General features: G+C 35.7%; 1 protein-coding gene across 1 annotated transcript in view; it reads left to right on the forward strand.

Moving 5' to 3' along the window:
• The first annotated feature begins 5,928 nt into the window (after positions 1–5,928).
• Positions 5,929–21,151, forward strand: part of CCDC39 (coiled-coil domain 39 molecular ruler complex subunit) — a 50,490-nt gene continuing 35,267 nt past the window's right edge. Inside the window, exons 1-7 of the mRNA XM_045903315.3 lie at positions 5,929–6,655; positions 13,120–13,239; positions 14,853–14,999; positions 16,464–16,622; positions 17,379–17,471; positions 17,568–17,696; positions 20,902–21,093. Of these exons, the coding sequence (XP_045759271.1) occupies positions 6,566–6,655; positions 13,120–13,239; positions 14,853–14,999; positions 16,464–16,622; positions 17,379–17,471; positions 17,568–17,696; positions 20,902–21,093 (930 nt within the window). The 5' untranslated portion in view covers positions 5,929–6,565. The remainder of the gene's footprint in view (positions 6,656–13,119; positions 13,240–14,852; positions 15,000–16,463; positions 16,623–17,378; positions 17,472–17,567; positions 17,697–20,901; positions 21,094–21,151) is intronic.

The raw sequence follows: 21,151 nt of genomic DNA on the forward strand, positions 1-21,151 counted from the left end.
AAGAAATAAGTAAATGGATGATGAATAGTGGGAGTAAGGTTTCTCACTGTCAGAAGGAAAGTTTCAAATAAGAAGGGCAGGCTAGAATGAACTCTGTGGTACTAGATTGGAGTCAGAGACATCAGTAGGTACCAATGTTTAGCTTATACAGGTAGATAGATACAAAGACAATAATATATATGTATGAATTCTTGGGTTAATATACATACATATGTTATCTAATTCTGTCTGCTGAGAGGACCCAGAAATAATGACAACCCCATAGCAACAAACATACCCAGAGCCCAGATCTTGGTTTCTAAACACCATTCTCCACCAAAAGGAACCAGGGCTCCTTGGAGAAATGGCTAATTCTTAGGCTGGGTAAGGAAAAAAACAAGATGATCCTGGGGCATTTTGCAATGCCAGACAGTAAAGAGGTGCTCAAAAAGATGAAGGTGTGTCAAAGAGACAGGGGCCAATGGCTCAATCTGGAACAAATTGAGCAACAAAACAGCATAGTTTGGAATCCAAAGTATAAAGTATATATTAGTCCATAGTGCTATTAATTAATAATTGAATAAATAAATGGAGAAGAGATAATCTTACCTATGGAAAAATTTCAAATAATACATGTAGGTACTCCCCTTTTAGGAGGTAGGGTGTAATCTCCCTCCTTGAGGGCAGGCTGAATATTGAATCACTCAGAGTTTGGAAAGGAAAATAGTAGTTTTAAAATGGGATGAAATAGGGGCGCCTGGGTGGGTCAATTGGTTAAGCATCTGCCTTTGGCTCAGGTCATGATCCCAGGGTCCTGGGATCGAGCCCCGCATCAGGCTCCCTGCTCGGTGGGAAGCCTGCTTCTCCCTCTCAGTCTGCCTGCACTCCCCATGCTTGTGTGTGCGCACTCTCTCTCTCTGTCAAATAAATAAAATCTTTAAAAAAATAAAGTGGGGTGAAATAGATAAAGGGAACCAAGAGTATGCTTGTCTTGATGAGCACTGAGTAATATACAGAATCGTTGAATCATTACACTGTACACCTGAAACTAATATAACACTGTATGCTAATTATATTTTAATTAAAAAAAAAAGAAACCTGGCAAATGCTACTTTAACAAAATGATCAAGATGAAAATCACCAGTGATGTCATGAGAACATGTACTCACTGATAGGATTTGATGAGAAGTGCACTTCACCTCTATGGGTTTCTTTCCTAAAACCCATTACTCTGTCCTAAGTATGAGAAAACCATCAGATAAACCAAATATCATTCTACAAAACACCTGACCAGTACTTCTCAGTTCTGTCCAGGTCATGAAAAACAAGAAAAAACTGAGAACTTGTCACAGACCAGGGGAGACTAAGGAGACATTACAACAAAATGCAATGTGGTATGCTGGATTGGATGCTGGAATAGAAAAAGAACATTGAAGAAAGGACTGGATATATTGAGGACACAGCTGCATTAGTGCAGTGAGAAATGATGATAGTCCAAATTGGAGTGATGGCAGTGAAGATGGAGAGAAGTAGAATCAATATAGACTTGAGGGTAGAAGTGAGATGTCATAGTGATGTATTGGAGGTGGAAGGTGAGGAAGAGGAAGGAGTCAGTAATGACAGCGAGGATTTGATTTTGTACACTGGATATATGGCTTTGGTTCTACTGTGCTAGGAAAGACTGAGAAAGAGGTTTGAAATATGTGTGGGATGAAATCAAGAATTCTGTCTTGCACCTTTGTATTAGGTTTGAGGCATCTCATCTAGGACACATCTCAGTGGAACTGTCAGATAGGCGGTTGGACATATGTTTAGTGTAGAAGAGAGATCTGGGATACAGAAATACTAAGGGGAGTTGTTAAAGAAGTCCATGGTACTTAAAGCCATGAAAATGGATATGATCACCTAGGAAGCAAGTGTAAGAAGAGAAGAGTAGAGAGGCAAGCTTTGGGTCTTGAAGAATACCAATATTAAGAAGCCAAACAGGACAAAATAAAGCAACAAATGAGACTGAGAAGGTTACCGGGAAACTGATAGTCCTAAAAAGCCATGAGAAAAAAAGAGGGAAGGAATAGCTGAGCTCAATGCAGTGCATAGATCTGGCGAGTTGATGCTAAACTTCCCATTGGAGTATGAAGCATACTAATGGCAACAAGAGCAGTTTCTGAGGTGGTATGGCAAAATATACCAAAAACAAAGTTTTAAAACCCCCAAAAAACAGATTGGGAGAAAAATACTGTTCATACACACATGTCACACACAAGCATGCACAAAGAACACTGTCCATAAAATAGAAAGCACTGTTAAAGTTCAAAAAGAAGAGACAACCTAATGAGATGGATGGGCAAAGGATATGATACATTTTATTTATTTATTTTTATTTTTAAAAATTCCAATATAATTAATGTACAGTGTTATGTTAGTTTCAGGGGTACAATATAGTGATTCACTAATTCTGAACATCACTCAGTGCTCATCATGATAAGTGTACTCTTCATTCTCTTGACCTGTTTTAACTATCTCCCACCCACGTCCCCTCTGGTAACCATCTGTTTGCTCTCTATCGTTAAGAGTCTTTTCTTGTTTGTCTCTTTTTTTTCTTTGTTCATTTGTTTCTTAAATTCCATATATGAATGAAATCATATGGTACTTGTCTTAGGATATGATAAATTCTTAGCAGAAGAAATGTGATGCTCAGTCTCATAATTTAAAAATTGGCAATAAACAACAAGATACCATATTTTTCTCTTTAGGTTATAAAATATTACTTCATAATATGTAGAGTATGTAAGGATACTGCCATATTCTGTTGGTATATAAAGACATTTTCAAAGAATTCAGTAGTATCTATCAAAATAAAATTGCTTATATATGTTTTCCATTAATTTTACTTCTAAGAATAGGTCATGCAGAAACACATATGTGTGCAAGGTTATCTCTTATTCACCAAATCAAAAACACTACTGATTGAAATATGTATCCCAACTTTAGAGATATTCAGATGTGAGAATAAGTAGACCCCAGACTTGATGAAATACAGTATTATAAAAATGTTCATTGTAGCATTGTTTAAAAAGTTAAAATTGATGGATAATACTGAAGTTTAAGCTGCCATTAAAAGACCAAAGATCTAATGTACTGATATGAAACATGGCCACTATTGTTAAGTGATAAAATGAATCTGCAAAAGAATATTTATAATATGATTCTATTTCTATGGGAAAAATTAATATATCTATGTATATATAGCTTTACTTAAAAAAATACTGGTAGGACACATGCCAAACAGTGGCAAACTCTTGGGAATGAGATTAGTGGGAGGTGAAAGATATCTTTTCCTTTTTCTTTATACATATATGTATTTTTCTTTTTCTTTCTTTTTTTTTTTTTACAAATATCACATTATTTTTGCAAAACCATAAACCTCTTCATATTTTAACCTGAAAAATCTGATTTGGATGAAGTTTATCTACTTGGGAATGCAGTAGTTAAAAAGAGTAACATCTAGGGTGCCTGGGTGGCTCAGTTGGTTGAGCGACTGCCTTCGGCTCAGGTCATGATCCTGGAGTCCCTGGATCGAGTCCCACATCGGGCTCCCTGCTCGGCAGGGAGTCTGCTTCTCCCTCTGACCCTCCCCTCTCTCATGTGTTCTCTCTCATTCTCTCTCTCTCAAATAAATAAATAAAATCTTTAAAAAAAAAAGAGTAACATCTACCTTAGCGTTTTGGGATTAAATTGAGTATTTCATGGTCAGCAACAAGGCTTGTAAAACTTCGGGTTTTGTTTCCAAGTCTAGATCTGAGTAAATTCAAGTCGAGTTATAATAGTGGGATTCTAAAAGTGGCAACTGGATGATATGGAATGCTGTGGTGATGAGGTGGAGAAGCAGGAATATCGTTTTAAGGCAGAAATGTAGAATTAGGAGAATGTATGGACATTTTGTACAAAATTCAGCATTGTACAAAATTCCTGAAATTCAGGAAATAGAATCCATGAGACATGAGGAATGGGACTCTTTGCATGGATTTGTCTGCCAGACTTCTGATGTCCTTGGGGCCTGCAGGAGAACATAGCAAAGACAGCTGCAGTCATGGATTTGGCAGCTCCAGCTAACACAGAAGGGTGGATCAGCAGATTGGCACAGGCTGAGGCAGCTGCCTCAGTATTCACATTAGTAATGGGGATGAGAAATTAGAAAAGAATGTTTAAGACATATGGGCAGAACAACACTAATAATTTTAGGAAGCAGCATTGCCATAACAAATCTCCAGTATAAATAACTATATGCCATCTCAATATGTGCTGGATACTAACATTTTCATTAGTAGGAATGACTAAACTATTATAAAATAAAAGATCATCTTTTATAAGGTTATTTAAGCTCTAAATTTCCATTATTCCACACAGGTTGAAATCCCCCCTACAAGCTGTCTTTCTCCTCCACCACCTCGGGAATTTAGGCATTGCAGAAGTGAGGGATAAAATGCTGTACTAATTCTACCCCCGATAGAAGATATTTCTAAGAATGTTGTATATGTGAATAAGTACAGTGTTATTTACAGTGAATGATGTTTCGCCACACTGTGCTGCATTTAATATACTCCATAAAGGCACACATATAAAAATTCTTTCTAAAGATGGTAGTTGTATATATCGATAAATATAGTATTTCAGTGAAGGAATGTGTTCATTACACTTTGATGCATGGAATATACTTAGATAGTCAAATGTATAAAAGTTGTTTCTAAGAATAATAAAATTTCATTGCATCTGAGTAATGTCATTCAGTGAAATAATATATATCACATATGCTACATTTAATACATCTATAAAGTATGTATAAAATATTTCTATGGTGATAGAAGATAAAAGATAAATGCTTTTAAGAATACAAAAAGCTAATTTTAGTCTTTGAGACTCTTTGAGACTAGAGAAACAGTCCATAAGATTAAATATATGGAAAACCATGTAAGCACAAGGAGATAAAACTACAAGATTTCAAAAGTATAGTAACAAACCAATGGTAAAAAGACATTTTCAGGACAATTGAAATGGTTATGAAATGATATTCAAGAATTTTGATATTGTTAGTTTTGATAGATGTGATAATTATACTGTATTTATGTTAGAAAATATTGACTGTTAAACATTAGTGATGCATGCTCAAATAGTTGGGGATGAAATGTCATGAGGTCTGCGATTTTCTTTAAAATGCTTCAGCAAAAAATATAGATGAAGTGAATGTGGCAAAATATGTTAAATCAAGATAATGAGTATGTGGGCATTCATCATACCCTGCTCTATTCTTTTTTCCCACATCTCGCCCCCCCTTTATTCTTTTTTATATTTAAACTTTTTATAATAAAAAGTGTAACAAAATAATGGTAAGATAAAATTCAAAAGGGCAAAAAGGCTACAGACAGTTGCTTATTGGATAAGCAAAATTAATTTAAGCTCATGATGCTGTAGTAGAGGTATTTCAGCCAAGAACATTTCTCATGACAGTATAGTTTGTAGTAGGAGATCTGTATCCTGGTTCAAGTGCTGCGACTTTAATCGCTTCACTTTAGGGAGCCTCAGTTTTCTTAATCTGGAAGATGAAATGATTAGATTAGCTGATTGTTTTATTCTTTCCAGTTCTGAGATGCTATAGAACAGAAGCTGTAAACTCTAATGTCTACCAGTGCGAAGTAGGTAATTCAAATTACTGAATTGGTGAAGTGCTTGCCAGTCTAAAGGGGGCGCCTCTTCAGCCAAATAATGCCTTCATGATAATGTGGGCTCAGTGTTTCCTTTTTCGAGATTAGGAAGAATTACAGATTTCTGTGGGAAAGAGAAGATTTGTGAATGTTAACAAATGAAAATGTAAAGAGAAAAATAAGGTGTAGGAGTGGCGAGGGAGAGACCACCAAACTCTGCGCCCCAAGTTTGCCATCTCTGCGCAGTCCTCGTCCGCGGTTAGCTAGGACGCGCTGCAAAGGGCAGACGAGCATTGTGAAGAAGACCAGGAGATTAACACAAAGATCGAAACACACATCAGCGATTCTAAGGGATGAACTGTGCTTCGGAAATGCCAGTCTACTTCAGCCTACGAGATTTCACCTACGGAGGAAACTCAACAAACACCACTTGAAAGTCGGCTTTACGGTTTTCTTTAGCTCTCATCTGCGCGCGATCCGGCAGTTGCGTGGTGCAATGCCATTCCCGTACCCCGTGTGGCCTGGAGACCGCAGGCGCCACCGACTTTACACCCTCCAGGAGCGCTCCGGGGGGACGACCCCAATTTGAGGGAAAGTTATGCTGGCGCCTGGCAACCCGAGCGAGTAAGTGCTTCGCTTCCCTGGGAACTCAAAAAGGAAAAGCTGCTCGTGATCTAGGGACCGAGTTCTCAACCGGAAGTTTTGCCTTGCGGCACGAGCACTTCCTGTTTGGTAACTAAGGGCGCGGGACGGTTGCTAGGGCTGCGGTGGTAATTACAGGGGAGCTTGGCGGGTGCGGGGGATTGCCTCGCGTGCTGCTGCCGGGCTCGACGAGCAAGCGGATCTTTCCTCCACAGCCTGTCAGAGGTCCCCTCTCGTTTGCCATCATGAGTAGCGAATTCTTGGCGGAGCTGCATTGGGACGATGGGTTTGCTATCCCGGTGGCAAATGAGGAGAACAAGATACTGGAAGATCAGGTAAGGATCGGGCGAAGAAGGCGGGGTAAAGAGGAAGAAGCTTCTGGTTGGCAGAATACCCCAACCCTTTTATTTCTCCCCTTTCCTTCCCGAGTTTCATCTCTTCTCTCTCACCCGCACCATCTTCTTCCTCCCTCACCTGCCCGCCCTTTTCGGAACTTGGCTAAGCATTATAAAATATAAATTGAAACGATAATTAATATTCAGGACATAAAGCCTGAGTCGTTACTCTGCCCTCTTCTGCTCCACGTACTCATTTCCAGCCTCGTGGGCAGGAGAGGAAAGGCTGATTCCCGGGTCCACTTTTCCTTCCTCAGAATTAAGAGCGGCTTGCAAAGGGACTTCTGCGGTGTTCGTAGCAACAGTTGTTAGCGGATGTTTATAAACAAAACACGTTCTGGTTGACATTTCTTTTTGAGTTTCTGCCTATGACATTTAAAGTTGAAAGTGACTCGAAGAAATGTTTTCAAGAGGAACGTTCTAGTAAGAATGTAAAATGTACAGTTTGCAGCTTTTCAAAGTGAGAATGTTGGCACAGAGTGATACAAAATATTTTACGTTGTAAGGAATATTTTACACCAGCTTGCAACCAATGCATAATAGTTGTTAAAAATAAAATTGCAACCGGCTCAGAAAACTTTTAAAAACCTTTAACAGTCAGTCTAAAGTTCTATCACATGGCAGTGTGTTGTGGAGAAGAGGGTCCAAGAAGAACGGATGATGATTACATTACTTTATAGAATGGAAGAGAAGGTTTTCTTTCCTCTGAAAAATGAAAATGAAAATCCTTCACTGTTTTTTGAAGTTTTTTTCAAAATACTCTGACATATTTATTCATGTCTAAATTAGATGGCTGCAGTTTTTTGTTTGTTTTAATGAAGGGCTACATTAGGGAAAATAAGAGATTTAGCACTGAGTACTGAGGAATAATAATATTAAGAAGTATCCAGCCCTGGGTTTAGATCCTAATTACCATGAGTGAGCCTGTTTCTTCTATAAACTGGAAATAAATAAAATAATTATTTCAAAGGATCCTTAAACAGCTCTAAGCACATTAATATAGGTTAAACTTCCATTCAAATGTTAGTTTTTGGTATTATTACCATAATATTTGTCTCATATAATTTTATATACATAGTAATTATATTAGCTATTTTTTTTAAAGTTTAATAATTTTTTTTAAAGATTTTATTTATTTATTTGACAGAGAGAGATAGCGAAAGCAGGAACAGAAGCAGGGGGAGTGGGAGAGGGAGAAGCAGGCTTCCCGTGGAGCAGGGAGCCCGATGTGGGACTCGATCCCAGGACCCTGGGATCATGACCTGAGCCAAAGGCAGACGCTTAACGACTGAGCCACCCAGGCGCCCCTATATTAGCTATTTAAAAAATATTATAGAGCAATAGAAAGAAGAGTGAGGGTTCGTAATCACTTCACTTTAAGTGGCATTAAAAAAGCAACTCCGGTAAGTTTAAACCATTCAAACAGAACAGAAGGGTATAAAATAAAAGAGTATTCCCTCCTCGAAATACCTACTGTTGACTATAGAAGTGTGACTGTCATGACTTTAAACGAATATTCCAGACATCATTATCTACAGATATGTAGATAGAAAAGACAAACAGAAGTATTGTAAGAATGGAATCCTACTATATGTGCTGTTTTTAACATAACAATTTTTATTTAATAAAAATAATCTAATTTTACTTAAGAGACAAAAGAGAGGGATTGTTGAATTTCAAATAAATATTACTTGATTACAACAGATAATGATTGCTAAAAAATTTTCTTAACATTAGGAAAAACTATAAGAAAAAAATGAAATGGTTAAATTATTGTTTAAAAAATGTTTTGTTTCATTTGTTGACAGTATGGGTTGATTCCCTGATCTTTCATTTTTCATTTTAATTTTTTTTATTCTTTTTTTAAAGATTTTATTTATTTATTTGAGAGAGAGAGAATGAGAGACAGAGAGGACGAGAGGGAAGAGGGTCAGAGGGAGAAGCAGACCCCCTGCTGAGCAGAGAGCCCGATGCGGGACTCGATCCCGGGACTCCAGGATCATGACCTGAGCCGAAGGCAGTCGCTTAACCAACTGAGCCACCTAGGCGCCCCTCATTTTTCATTTTTAAAACAAAGAAATTAACTCTCACACTTCTTTCTACCACCTTTTACCCCATTAAAAAATAGTAGTTTTATTATTTTTATATTATCAAGGTTTATTTTATTTTCATTCTGTCCAGTGTCCTTAATTTACTACAAGTGTTTAGTCTTAGTTTTATATTTAAACTGATTTAATGGTCCTTAATGCAGCCACTTTTACTCAGTTTACCTTTTCTTGGATTTTTCACTTTAATTCGTCTTTTGACTGGTTGGGTTCTATCCTTAAGTAGTTGTTTCAAGAAGGGTCCGTAGTACTGTGCTTTTGATTCATTGCATCCTTAGTTGCCAATTAATTTCTTGCATTGCCTGCTTTAAGTTTATATTCTTTAAGTCATAGTATTAGATCTTCAAGATACCTTCTTTCTCCCTCCACTCCTTCCTTCTAGAGTCCTGTATTTTTTAATATGGATTTTTTTCCACAAGCCTATTTTCCAACTGTTAACTTGAGTATTTCCTTTATTCCTTTACTGCATTGATGCTCTATTTCCTAGATCACATATCTTCTTTCTTGGGTTATTTCCTTGTTTTGATGAAATACTTTCTTGGGTGTCCCTGAGAAGGGTGTATAGGAGGAAAACTCCGAACTGAAAATGTTTTTTATTTAATCTCACATTTGATAGTTTTGGCTGGGTAGAATATTCTAGGTTAAAAATATTTTTTCCGGGTGCCTGGGTGGCTCAGTTGGTTAAGCGACTGCCTTCGGCTCAGGTCATGATCCTGGAGTCCCTGGATCAAGTCCCGCATCGGGCTCCCTGCTCAGCAGGGAGTCTGCTTCTCCCTCTGACCCTCCCCCCTCTCATGCTCTCTCTATCTCATTCTCTCTCTCAAATAAATAAATAAAATCTTTAAAAAAAAATTTTTTTTTTCCACAGAATTTGCAAAGTATTATCTTCCAGTAGTGATGTTGGTGAGTAATCTCATATTAGAATGATTTCCATTTCTTTGTAGGTTATAGTTTTAATCTCTGGAAGCTTTTAGGGTTTTGTGTCATTTTTACATTGCAGCTCTATCAACCATATTTTTAATTTTCAGGTTATTTGCTTGTTGCTTTTTTGTAGCGTATGGTCTTGTTTTAGGAGTACAATATCAATTACAGTCTGGCTGAGTGTGTGTGTGTGTGTGTGTGTGTGTGTGTTTAGTTCTTTTTTGTGTCTTGAGTTATGTTTCCTCTGGGATCTTTTTGTTTGTTTGTTTATCTTGATATCCCTCACATGATGTAAGTTTTCAGTAAGTATCTGGTGGTCCTTGCATGACCTTTTATATTTAAAAGAGGCAGAAAATATTGTCTGGGAATTCTGTGAGGAAGGAATTATCAGCTTGTGGAGAGTTAATCATTATGCTTTCATTAAAACAGATGCTTTTGCTCTGGGTTCATTATGCAATCATAAAAGTTATAACTGATGAAGAAAATAAAAGTCATAAAGCTGTATGTACCAAACAATGCAATAACTAAGTACATAAAAGGAAAAGCTATTATAAATACAAGTAGATTTTGACAAAAAAATACAGTTGTAGTAGGATACTTCAATATTGACCTCCTCAGAACTGGACAATTCTAATAGACAAAAATAAGGATATAGAGTTATGAATAATACAATAAAAATAAAAACAGAGAGAGTATATATATCCCTTAAATAAACACTTTAAAGAATATGTCTGTAAAATATTTACAAAGGTGGATCATTTACTATATCAGAACAAAATCCTTAATGCACTAAAAATGAATGATAAACCTTAAACACATTATATGAAGTGAAATAAGGTGGACATAAAACACTGTATGGTTCCACTTACATGACATACCTAGAGTAGTCAAATTCATAAAGATATAAGTAGAATGGCAATTTCCAGGGGCTGGGGGGAAGGGGACTGGAGAGTTAGGGTTTAATGGGCAGAGTTTCAGTTTGGGAAGATGAAAATTTTCAGGTGGATGGTGATAGTGGTTGCACAACACATGAATGTACTTAATGCCACTCTTAATGTATACTGAAAAACGGTTAAAATGATAAAAAGTAGGTTATGAATATTTACCACAATTAAAGAAATGAGTGGTAGGAATTTTATAGGCCACACTCTTAATCATAACCAATAGCATTTGTAATAAATAATTTTAAAAATTATCCTCCATTGTTATGGACTAATATCTCCCTCCCCCATTCATATATTGAAGCCCTAATCTCCAATTGATGGAATTTGGTAATGGGGCCTTTGGGAGGTAATTAGGCTTAGATGAGGTCATGAGAATGTGGCTCCCATGATGCGATTAGTATCTGTATATGAAGCGGAAGAGAGACCAGAACTCTCTCTCTCTCCACCATTTGAGTATGCAGCTAGAAGGCACTGTCTGTAAGTCAGGAAGAGAGATTTCACAAGAACCAAATTGGCTAGCACCTCAGTCCTGGACTTCCCAGCCCCCAGAACTATGAGAAATAAATTTCTGATCTTTAAGCCACACAGTCTATGACATTTTGTTATGGCAGCCTGAGCTGACTAAGACATCCGTCTTAAATACTTAGGCCAATTTCTCAGATATATATTCCTGGATAGCGCTTCTATCATAGAGAAATTGAAAGGGAAAGTCAGCTTTTAGAAAACAATAAAAAGAGAGTGCTTCACACCTATATTCATTGGAAATAGCAAAAATCTTACTTAGAGAAAACTTACAGGCTTAAATGCCTTCATTTTTAAATCAATGCCTTAGTTGGCTTGGGTTGCTATAACAAAATACCATAGACTGAGTTTTAAGAGTTAAAAACGAGACATTCATTTTTCAAGGTTCTGAAAGGCTAGAAGTTGAGATCAGGGTGGAAGCGTGGTTGGGTTCTAGTGAGAGCCCTGTTCCTGGCTTGCACATGGCTGCCTTCTCACTTTGTTCTCACATGGCAGAGAGAAAGAAAGCTCTGGTCTCTCGTTTTTATAAGGACACTAATTCCATCATGAGGGTCCTACCTTCAGGTCCTAATTTAAACCTATTTACCTCCCAAAGGCCCACCCCCACATACCATCACATGTGGGTAAGGGCCTCAACATATGAATTTGAGGGTGACACAAACATTTAGTCCATTGTAATCCATGTGACAAAAAGTAAGGAAATTAAGAACTGCTCTTAATAAATTTAAAAAAGAACAACAGGGGCACCTGGGTGGCTCAGTTGCTTAAACAACTGCCTTCGGGTCAGGTCATGATCCTGGAGTTCCGGGATCGAGTCCCACATCGGGCTCCCTGCTGGGCGGGGAATCTTCTTCTCCCTCTGACCCTCCCCCCTCTCATGCTCTCTCTCTTTCTCTCTCAAATAAATAAATAAATAATCTTAAATAAAAAAGAACAACAAAGTAAATAAAAGAGGGAATTAAAAGTAAAACTGGGGGTGCCTGGGTGGCTCAGTTGTTAAGTGTCTGCCTTCGGCTCGGGTCATGATCCCAGGGTCCTGGGATCGAGCCCCACATCCAGCTCCATGCTCAGCAGGAAGCCTGCTTCTCCCTCTCCCACTCCCCCTGCTTGTGTTCCCTCTCTCCCTGTGTCTCTCTCTCTGTCAGATAAATAAATAAAATCTTAAAAAAAAAAGTAAAACTGAAATGAAATAAAAAGCAAAAAATACATATTTAATGTTACTTAGTATGTTTAATAAAATATAGGATATAACATACAGTACATTAGTATTTATTTTCTTTCTTCCTTATTTAAAAATTCAAATATTGTGGATTTTGTTGTATACCTCCTGGGTTGTAGCCCCAACTTTGGGAACCACAGATCAAGACTATAAAAAAGGATATTTTTTTGTTTTGTTGAGTTTTTGTATTGCTTTGAGGGGTGATATATTCTAATTGTCCTGAGAATCTATCTTGTAATTTCCTAAAGTTTTTTTTTTGTTTGTTTGTTATGCATTTGCATTGTTTTGTTTCTACTCAGGGTTCTAATTCAATTATTAACAATAAGGGTCTAAGCACATGAGAGTTGTTCTGTTCTGTCCAGCTTGCCCTAAATCTGTTGGTTTTGCATAGGAGTTCGGGGAGGAGCTATTATACCTGTATATATATAAGTATATCCCACTACTTATCAAATTTATGGTTCATGTTCTGTGTTTTTGTTATATCTGTTATTATGCTCTGGTTTGCTCTAGAGATCTTGTGGTTTAATTATGGAATAAAATATCATTTTTTCCCTTAAAGTACTGCTGTATGAAAATTGCATCTTAGCAGTGGTCCCTGAGAGATTTCTGAGAAATCTGAGAGATTTCTATTGTCTTAATGTAGTGCTAATTTTCCTACAGTAATCTCTAAATTACCGCACGTATTATTTACAGTTGTCAAAGCTGCAGGAGGAAAGGTCAAGCTTGCAAGATCAGCTACGTGACTATGAAGATCGAATTAATGCTATGACTGCTCACTTCAAAAATGTTAAGCAAGAATTTTCATTTACACAGGTACAATTATGCCAACATAATGTTGATTATGCCATGTGTAGTCATGGAACATTTCACATTGCATTTACATCTGTGATTTTATTTTAGAGATACAACAGGAAACTTTAGCATAGCTAAACTATTGTGAACATAACCTTGAACTTGAAAGTAGGTAGAAAAAAAAGGCTTTGAGGAACTCACTGCTGCCACTGAGTTCAGGAATAACTAATTCATTTGAAAGAAGAAATCATTCATACAGTCTAATGTAATATTAGGCATCAGATTATATGAGAAGGGTTTAGTGATCAAACAATGATTTTAAGCCAGAATAGACCTAGTGTAACTCATGATAGAATTTCCACCTCCTTTTCACTTTTTCAGTGCAATCCACTGGGCCTTTTTGAGTGGAAGCACGTCCTTCACACACTTCAGTAGCCCTTAGGGCACCATGGTATTTTAGGATCCTGAGATGATAGAAAAGTTAAATTATATTTAGGGTATTATTTAAGATAACCAGGGAAAGTATAATCCATTTTAGAATATAACTATAAATAATAAACTTAAAACTTAGAGTGATTAGTTAAGTAAGCTTCTGTTTTATGGGCAGTCTGTTCATGTGTAGAATATCATTCCCTGATGATGCCCAGCAAATCAGCTCAGGAAATCAGCACTGGAGAGTTTACTAACTTCCATTTCAAACTATTTTTTTTTAAAATGCCTCTACCTTTCTTTGAAAGATACGTAATTCTTAAAAGTGAACAAAGCATGCTTTTAATGCCAATTTATAATTAATACAGATAAATAGCCATTTTATTGTGTATAAATCTTATTAGGAAGCTACAAATTTAATGAACTTTTAAAAGCAATACTTGAAATTTTAGAATCCTGATATGATTAACTAATAAACTGTTTGGAACATCTTTTCTTAAAGTTACTAAATCACTGAGTTGGGGATTTGAAAATCAGAGACTCTCTGTAGGTATATTTCATTATAGTTAAACCTTAATTAAATCAGATAATAGACATAAAAGACAATAAACTTCCTATACACTCTAATAATTAAAAATAATACTGATGGTGATAACTTTGAAGCACTACAAACTCAACAGTCAACAAATACTATTTTATTAAGTAAAACTTAACACAAAGGCATGATGGTTTGTTAATATATTCTGGGAAATATTTATAACCATCAGTGTTTACATTGTCATTTATAAATTATCTCTTAATTAGAATATATAATCAGTTCATAGAAACATCCCATTTCCCAAGTATTTTTAAATAAACTTTATTTTTTATTTTTTAGGTAAGTAATGAGTTATATCTCTTTTAAGTCTTACCATTATTAACTTTGGTTTTCTTCAATTTCCCTAGACTAACATAATATCTGAAAATTGCTGACAACAGTATTTTCTCCTAGGTCATTCCATGAATTGACTTTCTTACAACTAGGACACAGCACAAAGTACACTGAACCATAAAGTCTAACATGGTTTAGGTTTCAGGGAAGTGGAATTAATAGTACTTAATCTCAGTATTTTGTGGGAACTTTTTTGGGGGGCTAATGGATTATTATAAATATTTTATAATATTAAAAATTAAAATGTTTTTCTATCTCGTAAATTATTCTGTAGTCTCTTTGTAAAGCCAGGGAGCATGAGATTGAAAGTGAAGAGCATTTTAGGATCATTGCTGAAAGAGAACTGGGACGAGTGAAGGATGAAATCCAACGACTGGAAAATGAAATGGCTTCAATACAGGAAAAGAAAAGTGATAAGGAAGTATGTATTGAAATGTTACTTAAAATTTTGTGCTATTGTTCTTTCTTCCCTCACCAAACAAACAGTGATTTTTTTTCTGTATGAGAAAGACATTCATTAGTTTCCTGACATTTACTTACATTGTTTTTTGGACAATGAAAGGCATGTAGAGTTGTCATTTGAATGCAACGATAGAATGTTATATTTATTTTCCCACTATTCATTTACCAAATAGTCATTGAGCCACCATGTGCAGAGTACCTCACTGGCTGTCTATTATGTGATACTAGTCATAATTTATTCAGAAGTATCATATGATACTAGGCTAATTTATTCATATATTTTTAAAGGGCCACATTAAAAAACTTACTTTTAATACTGAGTTTCATTTTTCATTCAAAATTTTTACCTTTCATATTAATTTAGCCTGTAACTCTAATATTAAACTACTATAACCTCTTTTTCTCTTTTCCTTTGTTTTTAGTTGCTTGATTTGGGAGCTCATTCTAAATTCAATTCTTCTCTTTATATGTGCATATACATATAGAAACGCACATGTATATGCATATGCGTACATACACATTTTATTATATTAATTTATATTTATTTGCATATTGATCTGCTTTCTTTTATGACTCTAGATTTGTTAAATGAATACATTTACAGAAAAATTTTTTTATTAGTTTCAGAGGTAGAATTTAGTGATTTATCAGTTGCATATAACATCCAGGGCTCATTATATCAAGTGCCCTCCTTAATGCCCATCACCCAATTATCCCTTCCCCCTACCCACCTCTCCTCCAGCAACCCTCAGTTTGTTTCCTAGAGTTTAGTGTCTCTTATGGTTTGCCTTCCTCTCAATTTCCATCTTATTTTATTTTTCCTTCCCTTCCCCTATGTTCATCCGTTTTGTTTCTTAAATTCCACATATGAGTGAAATCATATGGTATTTGTCTTTCTCTGACTGACTTATTCACTTACAGAAATATTTTTATCTTCTTAACAACTATATTTATTTCAATTAAAACTACTTTCAAAATTTCTGTAGAAGAAGCCTCTTAGAGGCAAGAATCTGATTGGAAATGGAGCTGATGGGGCCTTGACTTGGGCTTGAGTTAGCTTATCAAGCACATTATTTTTACTAAGATTGTATATCCACATGGGATGGATTTGGTGGAGTGACTAACATTAGAGATTGCTCTGGGGAGACTTTCCCTAAAGCCTTTTTAAGCCATCTTTGACTCAACTGTTATTCTCAACCTTGTATAATCATTTCCCCTCTATTACAACTGAAGAATTAAATACAAGTATGGTTGTTATATAATGAAATATAGTGCATTATATATATCTGGAAGTTGGGAAAGGGACAGGATTTCTTCTTTCCTTTTTAATATGTTCTGTAGTATGTAATACTACGTTTTATTTTAGTTTGTGTAGTAAATAATATTCTGTAATCTCTCCCTGCCCCCTTTCTTTGGAAATTAGAATAACATATTTAAAACTACTCAAAAATTGGATGGTTTGAAATGTCAAATGAACTGGGACCAGCAAGCATTGGAAGCCTGGTTAGAAGAATCAGCTCATAAAGATAGTGATGCCCTCACTCTTCAGAAGTATGCACAACAAGATGATAATAAAATTAGGGTGAGAAATTATAAATTGTAATCTTAGGCTTTCTCTGAATCTGTAGTATGTGAACCCTTTTTTTGAATTAGATTTGTAATTTAAAAGCTGTAGTTCTTAAACTTTTTTTTACGTCAGAGACTCCTTTGACAGTCTAATAAAGCCAAGGATCCTCTCTTTAGAAAAGTGACTATACTCAAATACTCATAAAATTTTGCTGAAACCCTCTGACCATTTAGGGATCCACAGACTCCAGGTTAAGAATCCTGATTGAGAAAAGTTTTCAAAAAACATTTCAGAGAAGAAAATTTTATATTAGAATTATGTATAAGTAATTTAACAACTTCTGTCTAAATAATAGTTTGAATGTAATATACAGTGTTTGCTGATTTGAGACTATAGTGCTATTATTTAATATATTATTATAACCATTACTTAAAATCTACTTGTAATAAATGTATTAATACATTAGTATTATGAAACATGCTATTTTCTAATAGATTTAATACCAAATGCATTATTTTAAATAATTTTAAATGGCAAATTATTGTTTATTTTTTTTTCTAACTTTAAAAAGTATTAAAAGTCTTTTTAGAAACAATTGAGTTTTCATTGCAGCCCTTTGGGGTTAAAGGATAATGTATGTATTGTTTTGTAATTGTTTTAGATAGCAAATAGGTGTGTATCTATAATATAATAGTACTTAATGTGAGATATATTAATAGCTTTTAAGTTAAATGATAATTTTGAATATTTTTACATACAACTACATCATAGGCACTGACCCTGCAATTAGAAAGACTGACTTTGGAATGTAATCAGAGAAGAAAGGTACTTGACAACGAACTTACGGAGACTCTAAGTGCACAGGTTAGTTTAGTGAAGATTTTTATTTCTTAATTGTCGAAGGGATGTATGCAAAAGCACTTAAATTCACAAAAATGTTATTTGCTCTCTATCTGACAGTTAGAATTGGATAAAGCAGCACAAGATTTTCGTAAGATTCATAATGAAAGACAAGAACTCATTAAACAGTGGGAGAACACAATAGAGCAGATGCAGAAGAGAGATCGAGACATTGATAATGGTGCCTTGGTAAAGTAGTTGTTTGGTCCTTGCAATGTTCAACTGTGTTATTCTCTTTTGTATTTAACTCATTCATTTCAAACGTAACTCACATTGTTATTTGAACATCACTTTTGTAGTAGGGTTCAGTAGTTTTGGTAAATGTTTTTCAAAGCTGACTCTTTCCATTTAGATATGTGATTTTATGAGGATTATTTACTTATGGTATTATAATGCTGAAGACTAGATCCTGCCACTCTGAAATGTGGAACAAGAGAAAGTCAATAGATAATGTTAGTGCAGTAAAACCAATGCTCTGACTTACACATGGTTGCCCAAGGTGCTTTGGACTTAATATTTATGTGCTATTTGAAGTAATCACTGGTGTAGGGAAATGAGTGTCATGGTTGGCCAAGAAACAAAAAGGGAGAATCAGGAAAGAAACCTAGACTGTGATAAAGTTTCACTTTTGAAACTGAGGCACCCATAATAGGGTAGAAGCTTGGAAGGGAAGGAGTACCACACCGATTAAACACGGACCTAGTGTTATCTTTGCTACTTTCAGAGGTAATTTAGGAGACGTTTTTTAGAAAGTCATTGAAGGGCAAAATGGTGGTGAGTAAAAATGGGAAGATTAGGGAGAGTTGGGAAGGAGAAGGAATTGAGGATATGTTAACTTCCATTCTGTGTCTACTCCATGGAAAGGCAAGCAGCTTAGGTCTTTGGGAGTTTGGAATTCTCATATCTGTATGAGATTTACTTGCTATATGTGACTTATATGTAAATTATTCTTTTATTTTAAATTTCTATAAGTAACCAACATTTTATCAACAAAATGGCCTATGACTTCCTTGGAGGGACAAGGGAGAACCAGTCTTAACTATGAGTTCCTCTTAATTCTTAATGCTGATCTTGGTTTCAGACATCAAGTCCTGACTCTTCCTCTGTGTAGATCAAATGTGACAGATCCAAGATTGCAGATCCACAATTGCATTCTTATACAACCCCACAGCTAAATTGACTCAGCATGCTGATTTGGCAGAATATACAACTTGTAGCTCTCTGGTCATATTCACTATGGCTCCTTATGGACATCTCCTGGTTGTCTTTATTGTAAGGGAATAGGGTGGGTGCTAAGAAGTGGCTTCATATGTAGTGGTATGCTTCTGAGTGTTTAACAACTGGCTTCCCATTTGTAGCATTTCTGATTTCTGTGGGGAAACTACTTCCATACCAACGTGACTCCATTCAACACAGAGTTGAGAAGAGATGTGTCAGTCAGTGCTGGTGAGCCAATGAGATCCAGTTTACACCACCAGAGGATTTGATCTTTTGTTCCTTTTCCTCCAAAACATTTCCTGCCTTCTTAGTGTCTTCTTGGCAGGAGTCTGAGCATATGAATGTGAAATTGGCTTCTTGAGAGAAACTTTTACATTATATAGAAAAGGAAAAATATTTTTCTATTATGCTTTTATTCCAGTATAGAAATTCTGGGATACTCCAGTATAGAAAATTACTGTACTTATCAGTGTCACCTACAAAAAACTTAACTGTGAGTAGATGAGAAGGTTGAAGTAGATATTAAAGTATCTGTTTAAGTCATAGAAAATCAATATAAGGCAGGAAGTTCTAGAATGATCATTTGACATACATAAACTTAGGATGTTTTGACCTGTCTTTGGTTGAATGAACACAGTGTATATATAGAATGCTACATTATAGAGTGTTAACTGTTATAGACAACATATGGGATTAAATAAATTTACAGTGCCTTTTTAAATGTAATGCATTTCAGGGGTGCTTGGGTGGCTCAGTCGGTTAAGCATCTGTCTTCGGTTCAGGTCATGATCTCAGGGTCCTGGGATCGAGCCCCGAGAGTCGGGCTCCCTGCTCAGTGGGGAGCCTGCTTCTCCCTTTCCCTCTGCCCTCTGCCCTACCCCGCTCCCCCACTGCCCTACCCCACTCCCCACTTCTCCTTCTCCCTCTGCCCTATCCCACTCCCCTGCTCATGTTCTCTCTCTCTCAAATAAAATCTTTAAAAAAATGTAGTACATTTCAAATATATATCCATTTAATATGCTAATATGTACAGTATTACATACAGATTTCTAAAACTTACTCATTTCAGAACATACACCCTCCCCCAACCCAATTTTCTGGGATTGTTTGGTGGGACCCCATTTTGGAATTACATCTTAGGGTAAAATTATCTTTTTCCTCCAATTCCTCTAACATGTTGCTATCAACATCACTTATAAAAACCACATATGAGCTTTTTTATTCCTCAGCTCTAAAATCTTCTTTGTTCCACATTGCTTAAAAATTGAACCTCTAACATGGCAGTTAAAAAAATTGATTTTTTTCACAATTGGGCCCTAACCTCTACCTTTCCAGCCTCATTCCTTTCATTTGTACCCACCCCTTCTTAATATATCCCCATTCCATCCCTGCCCTCCCTACGATTTAACCACATTAGAGTATTTATGCATCTCCATTTATCTTTTAGGCCTAACTTAAGAGAAGCCTCTTAAGTAATGCCTTTTAGTAATTCCTCTTGGGTAGACTTCATCATCTCTTTTTCCCATGGTGCTTTGTCCACATCTCAGTTACTACCTTGTATATTCTATTTATTTTTATTCTCCAAGACCAGCAAAAGGCCTGAGTGAAAAGCATTCCTATTGAAACCAGTAACTAAAATATTATTCTCAAAAGATGAAAAAAAACTGGTCCTATGAAATATTTGGAAAAAAATAATTGAAATCCAACTTTCTATGTAAAAATATTCAACAATGTTATATTTTTTAGATACCACCTTTTGTTTATAAAAGCTTGACATTTTTCTCATCTCTTTAGCAAAGTACCAGATGAAAGAAAACAAGATCTTCAAAAAAAATGAGCTTATAGATACTGATGTGTAACATATTAATACTTTGTTTTTATTCATATAAAAATAGACTCTCTCTCTCTCTTTTTTTTTTGAAGTAGGCTCCACACCCAGTGTGGAGCACAGTGCAGGGCTTGAACTCACGACCTTGAGATCAAGACCTGAGCTGAGATCAAGAGTTGGATGCTTAACTGACTGAGTCATCCAGGTGCCCCCAAAATAGACTTTTTAAAAGAAAATATTGTCTTAAGAAGTTTTATAAAAATACGGAATATAGAAAAATAAAAACTAAATTCCTTTTTGTTTTGTTCTTTGCATTAAACATATATTTACCATATTTTTAAACCTTAGGCATTAGCAAGGATAAAGCAGGAAATAAGAGAAAAAGAAAATTTGGTTAAAGAAAAGATCAAGTTTTTGGAAAGTGAAATTTGGAATAACACAGAGTATGAGAAAAAAATTTCTGTTGCTGATCGTAAACTTTTAAAATGTAGAACGGAGTATCAACGTCATGAAACTAACAGAAATCAGCTGAAAGATGAGGTATGTCAACTAAAAAGAGTGGCTTGTGTGTTTATGACAAACTATTAAAAAATAAGCA

The sequence above is a fragment of the Mirounga angustirostris genome, unplaced genomic scaffold (genome assembly GCF_029215605.1).
Source record: "Mirounga angustirostris isolate CCGP_5_RB_7025 unplaced genomic scaffold, mMirAng1.0.hap1 SCAF_1, whole genome shotgun sequence".
In the NCBI taxonomy this organism is placed as follows: domain Eukaryota; kingdom Metazoa; phylum Chordata; class Mammalia; order Carnivora; family Phocidae; genus Mirounga; species Mirounga angustirostris.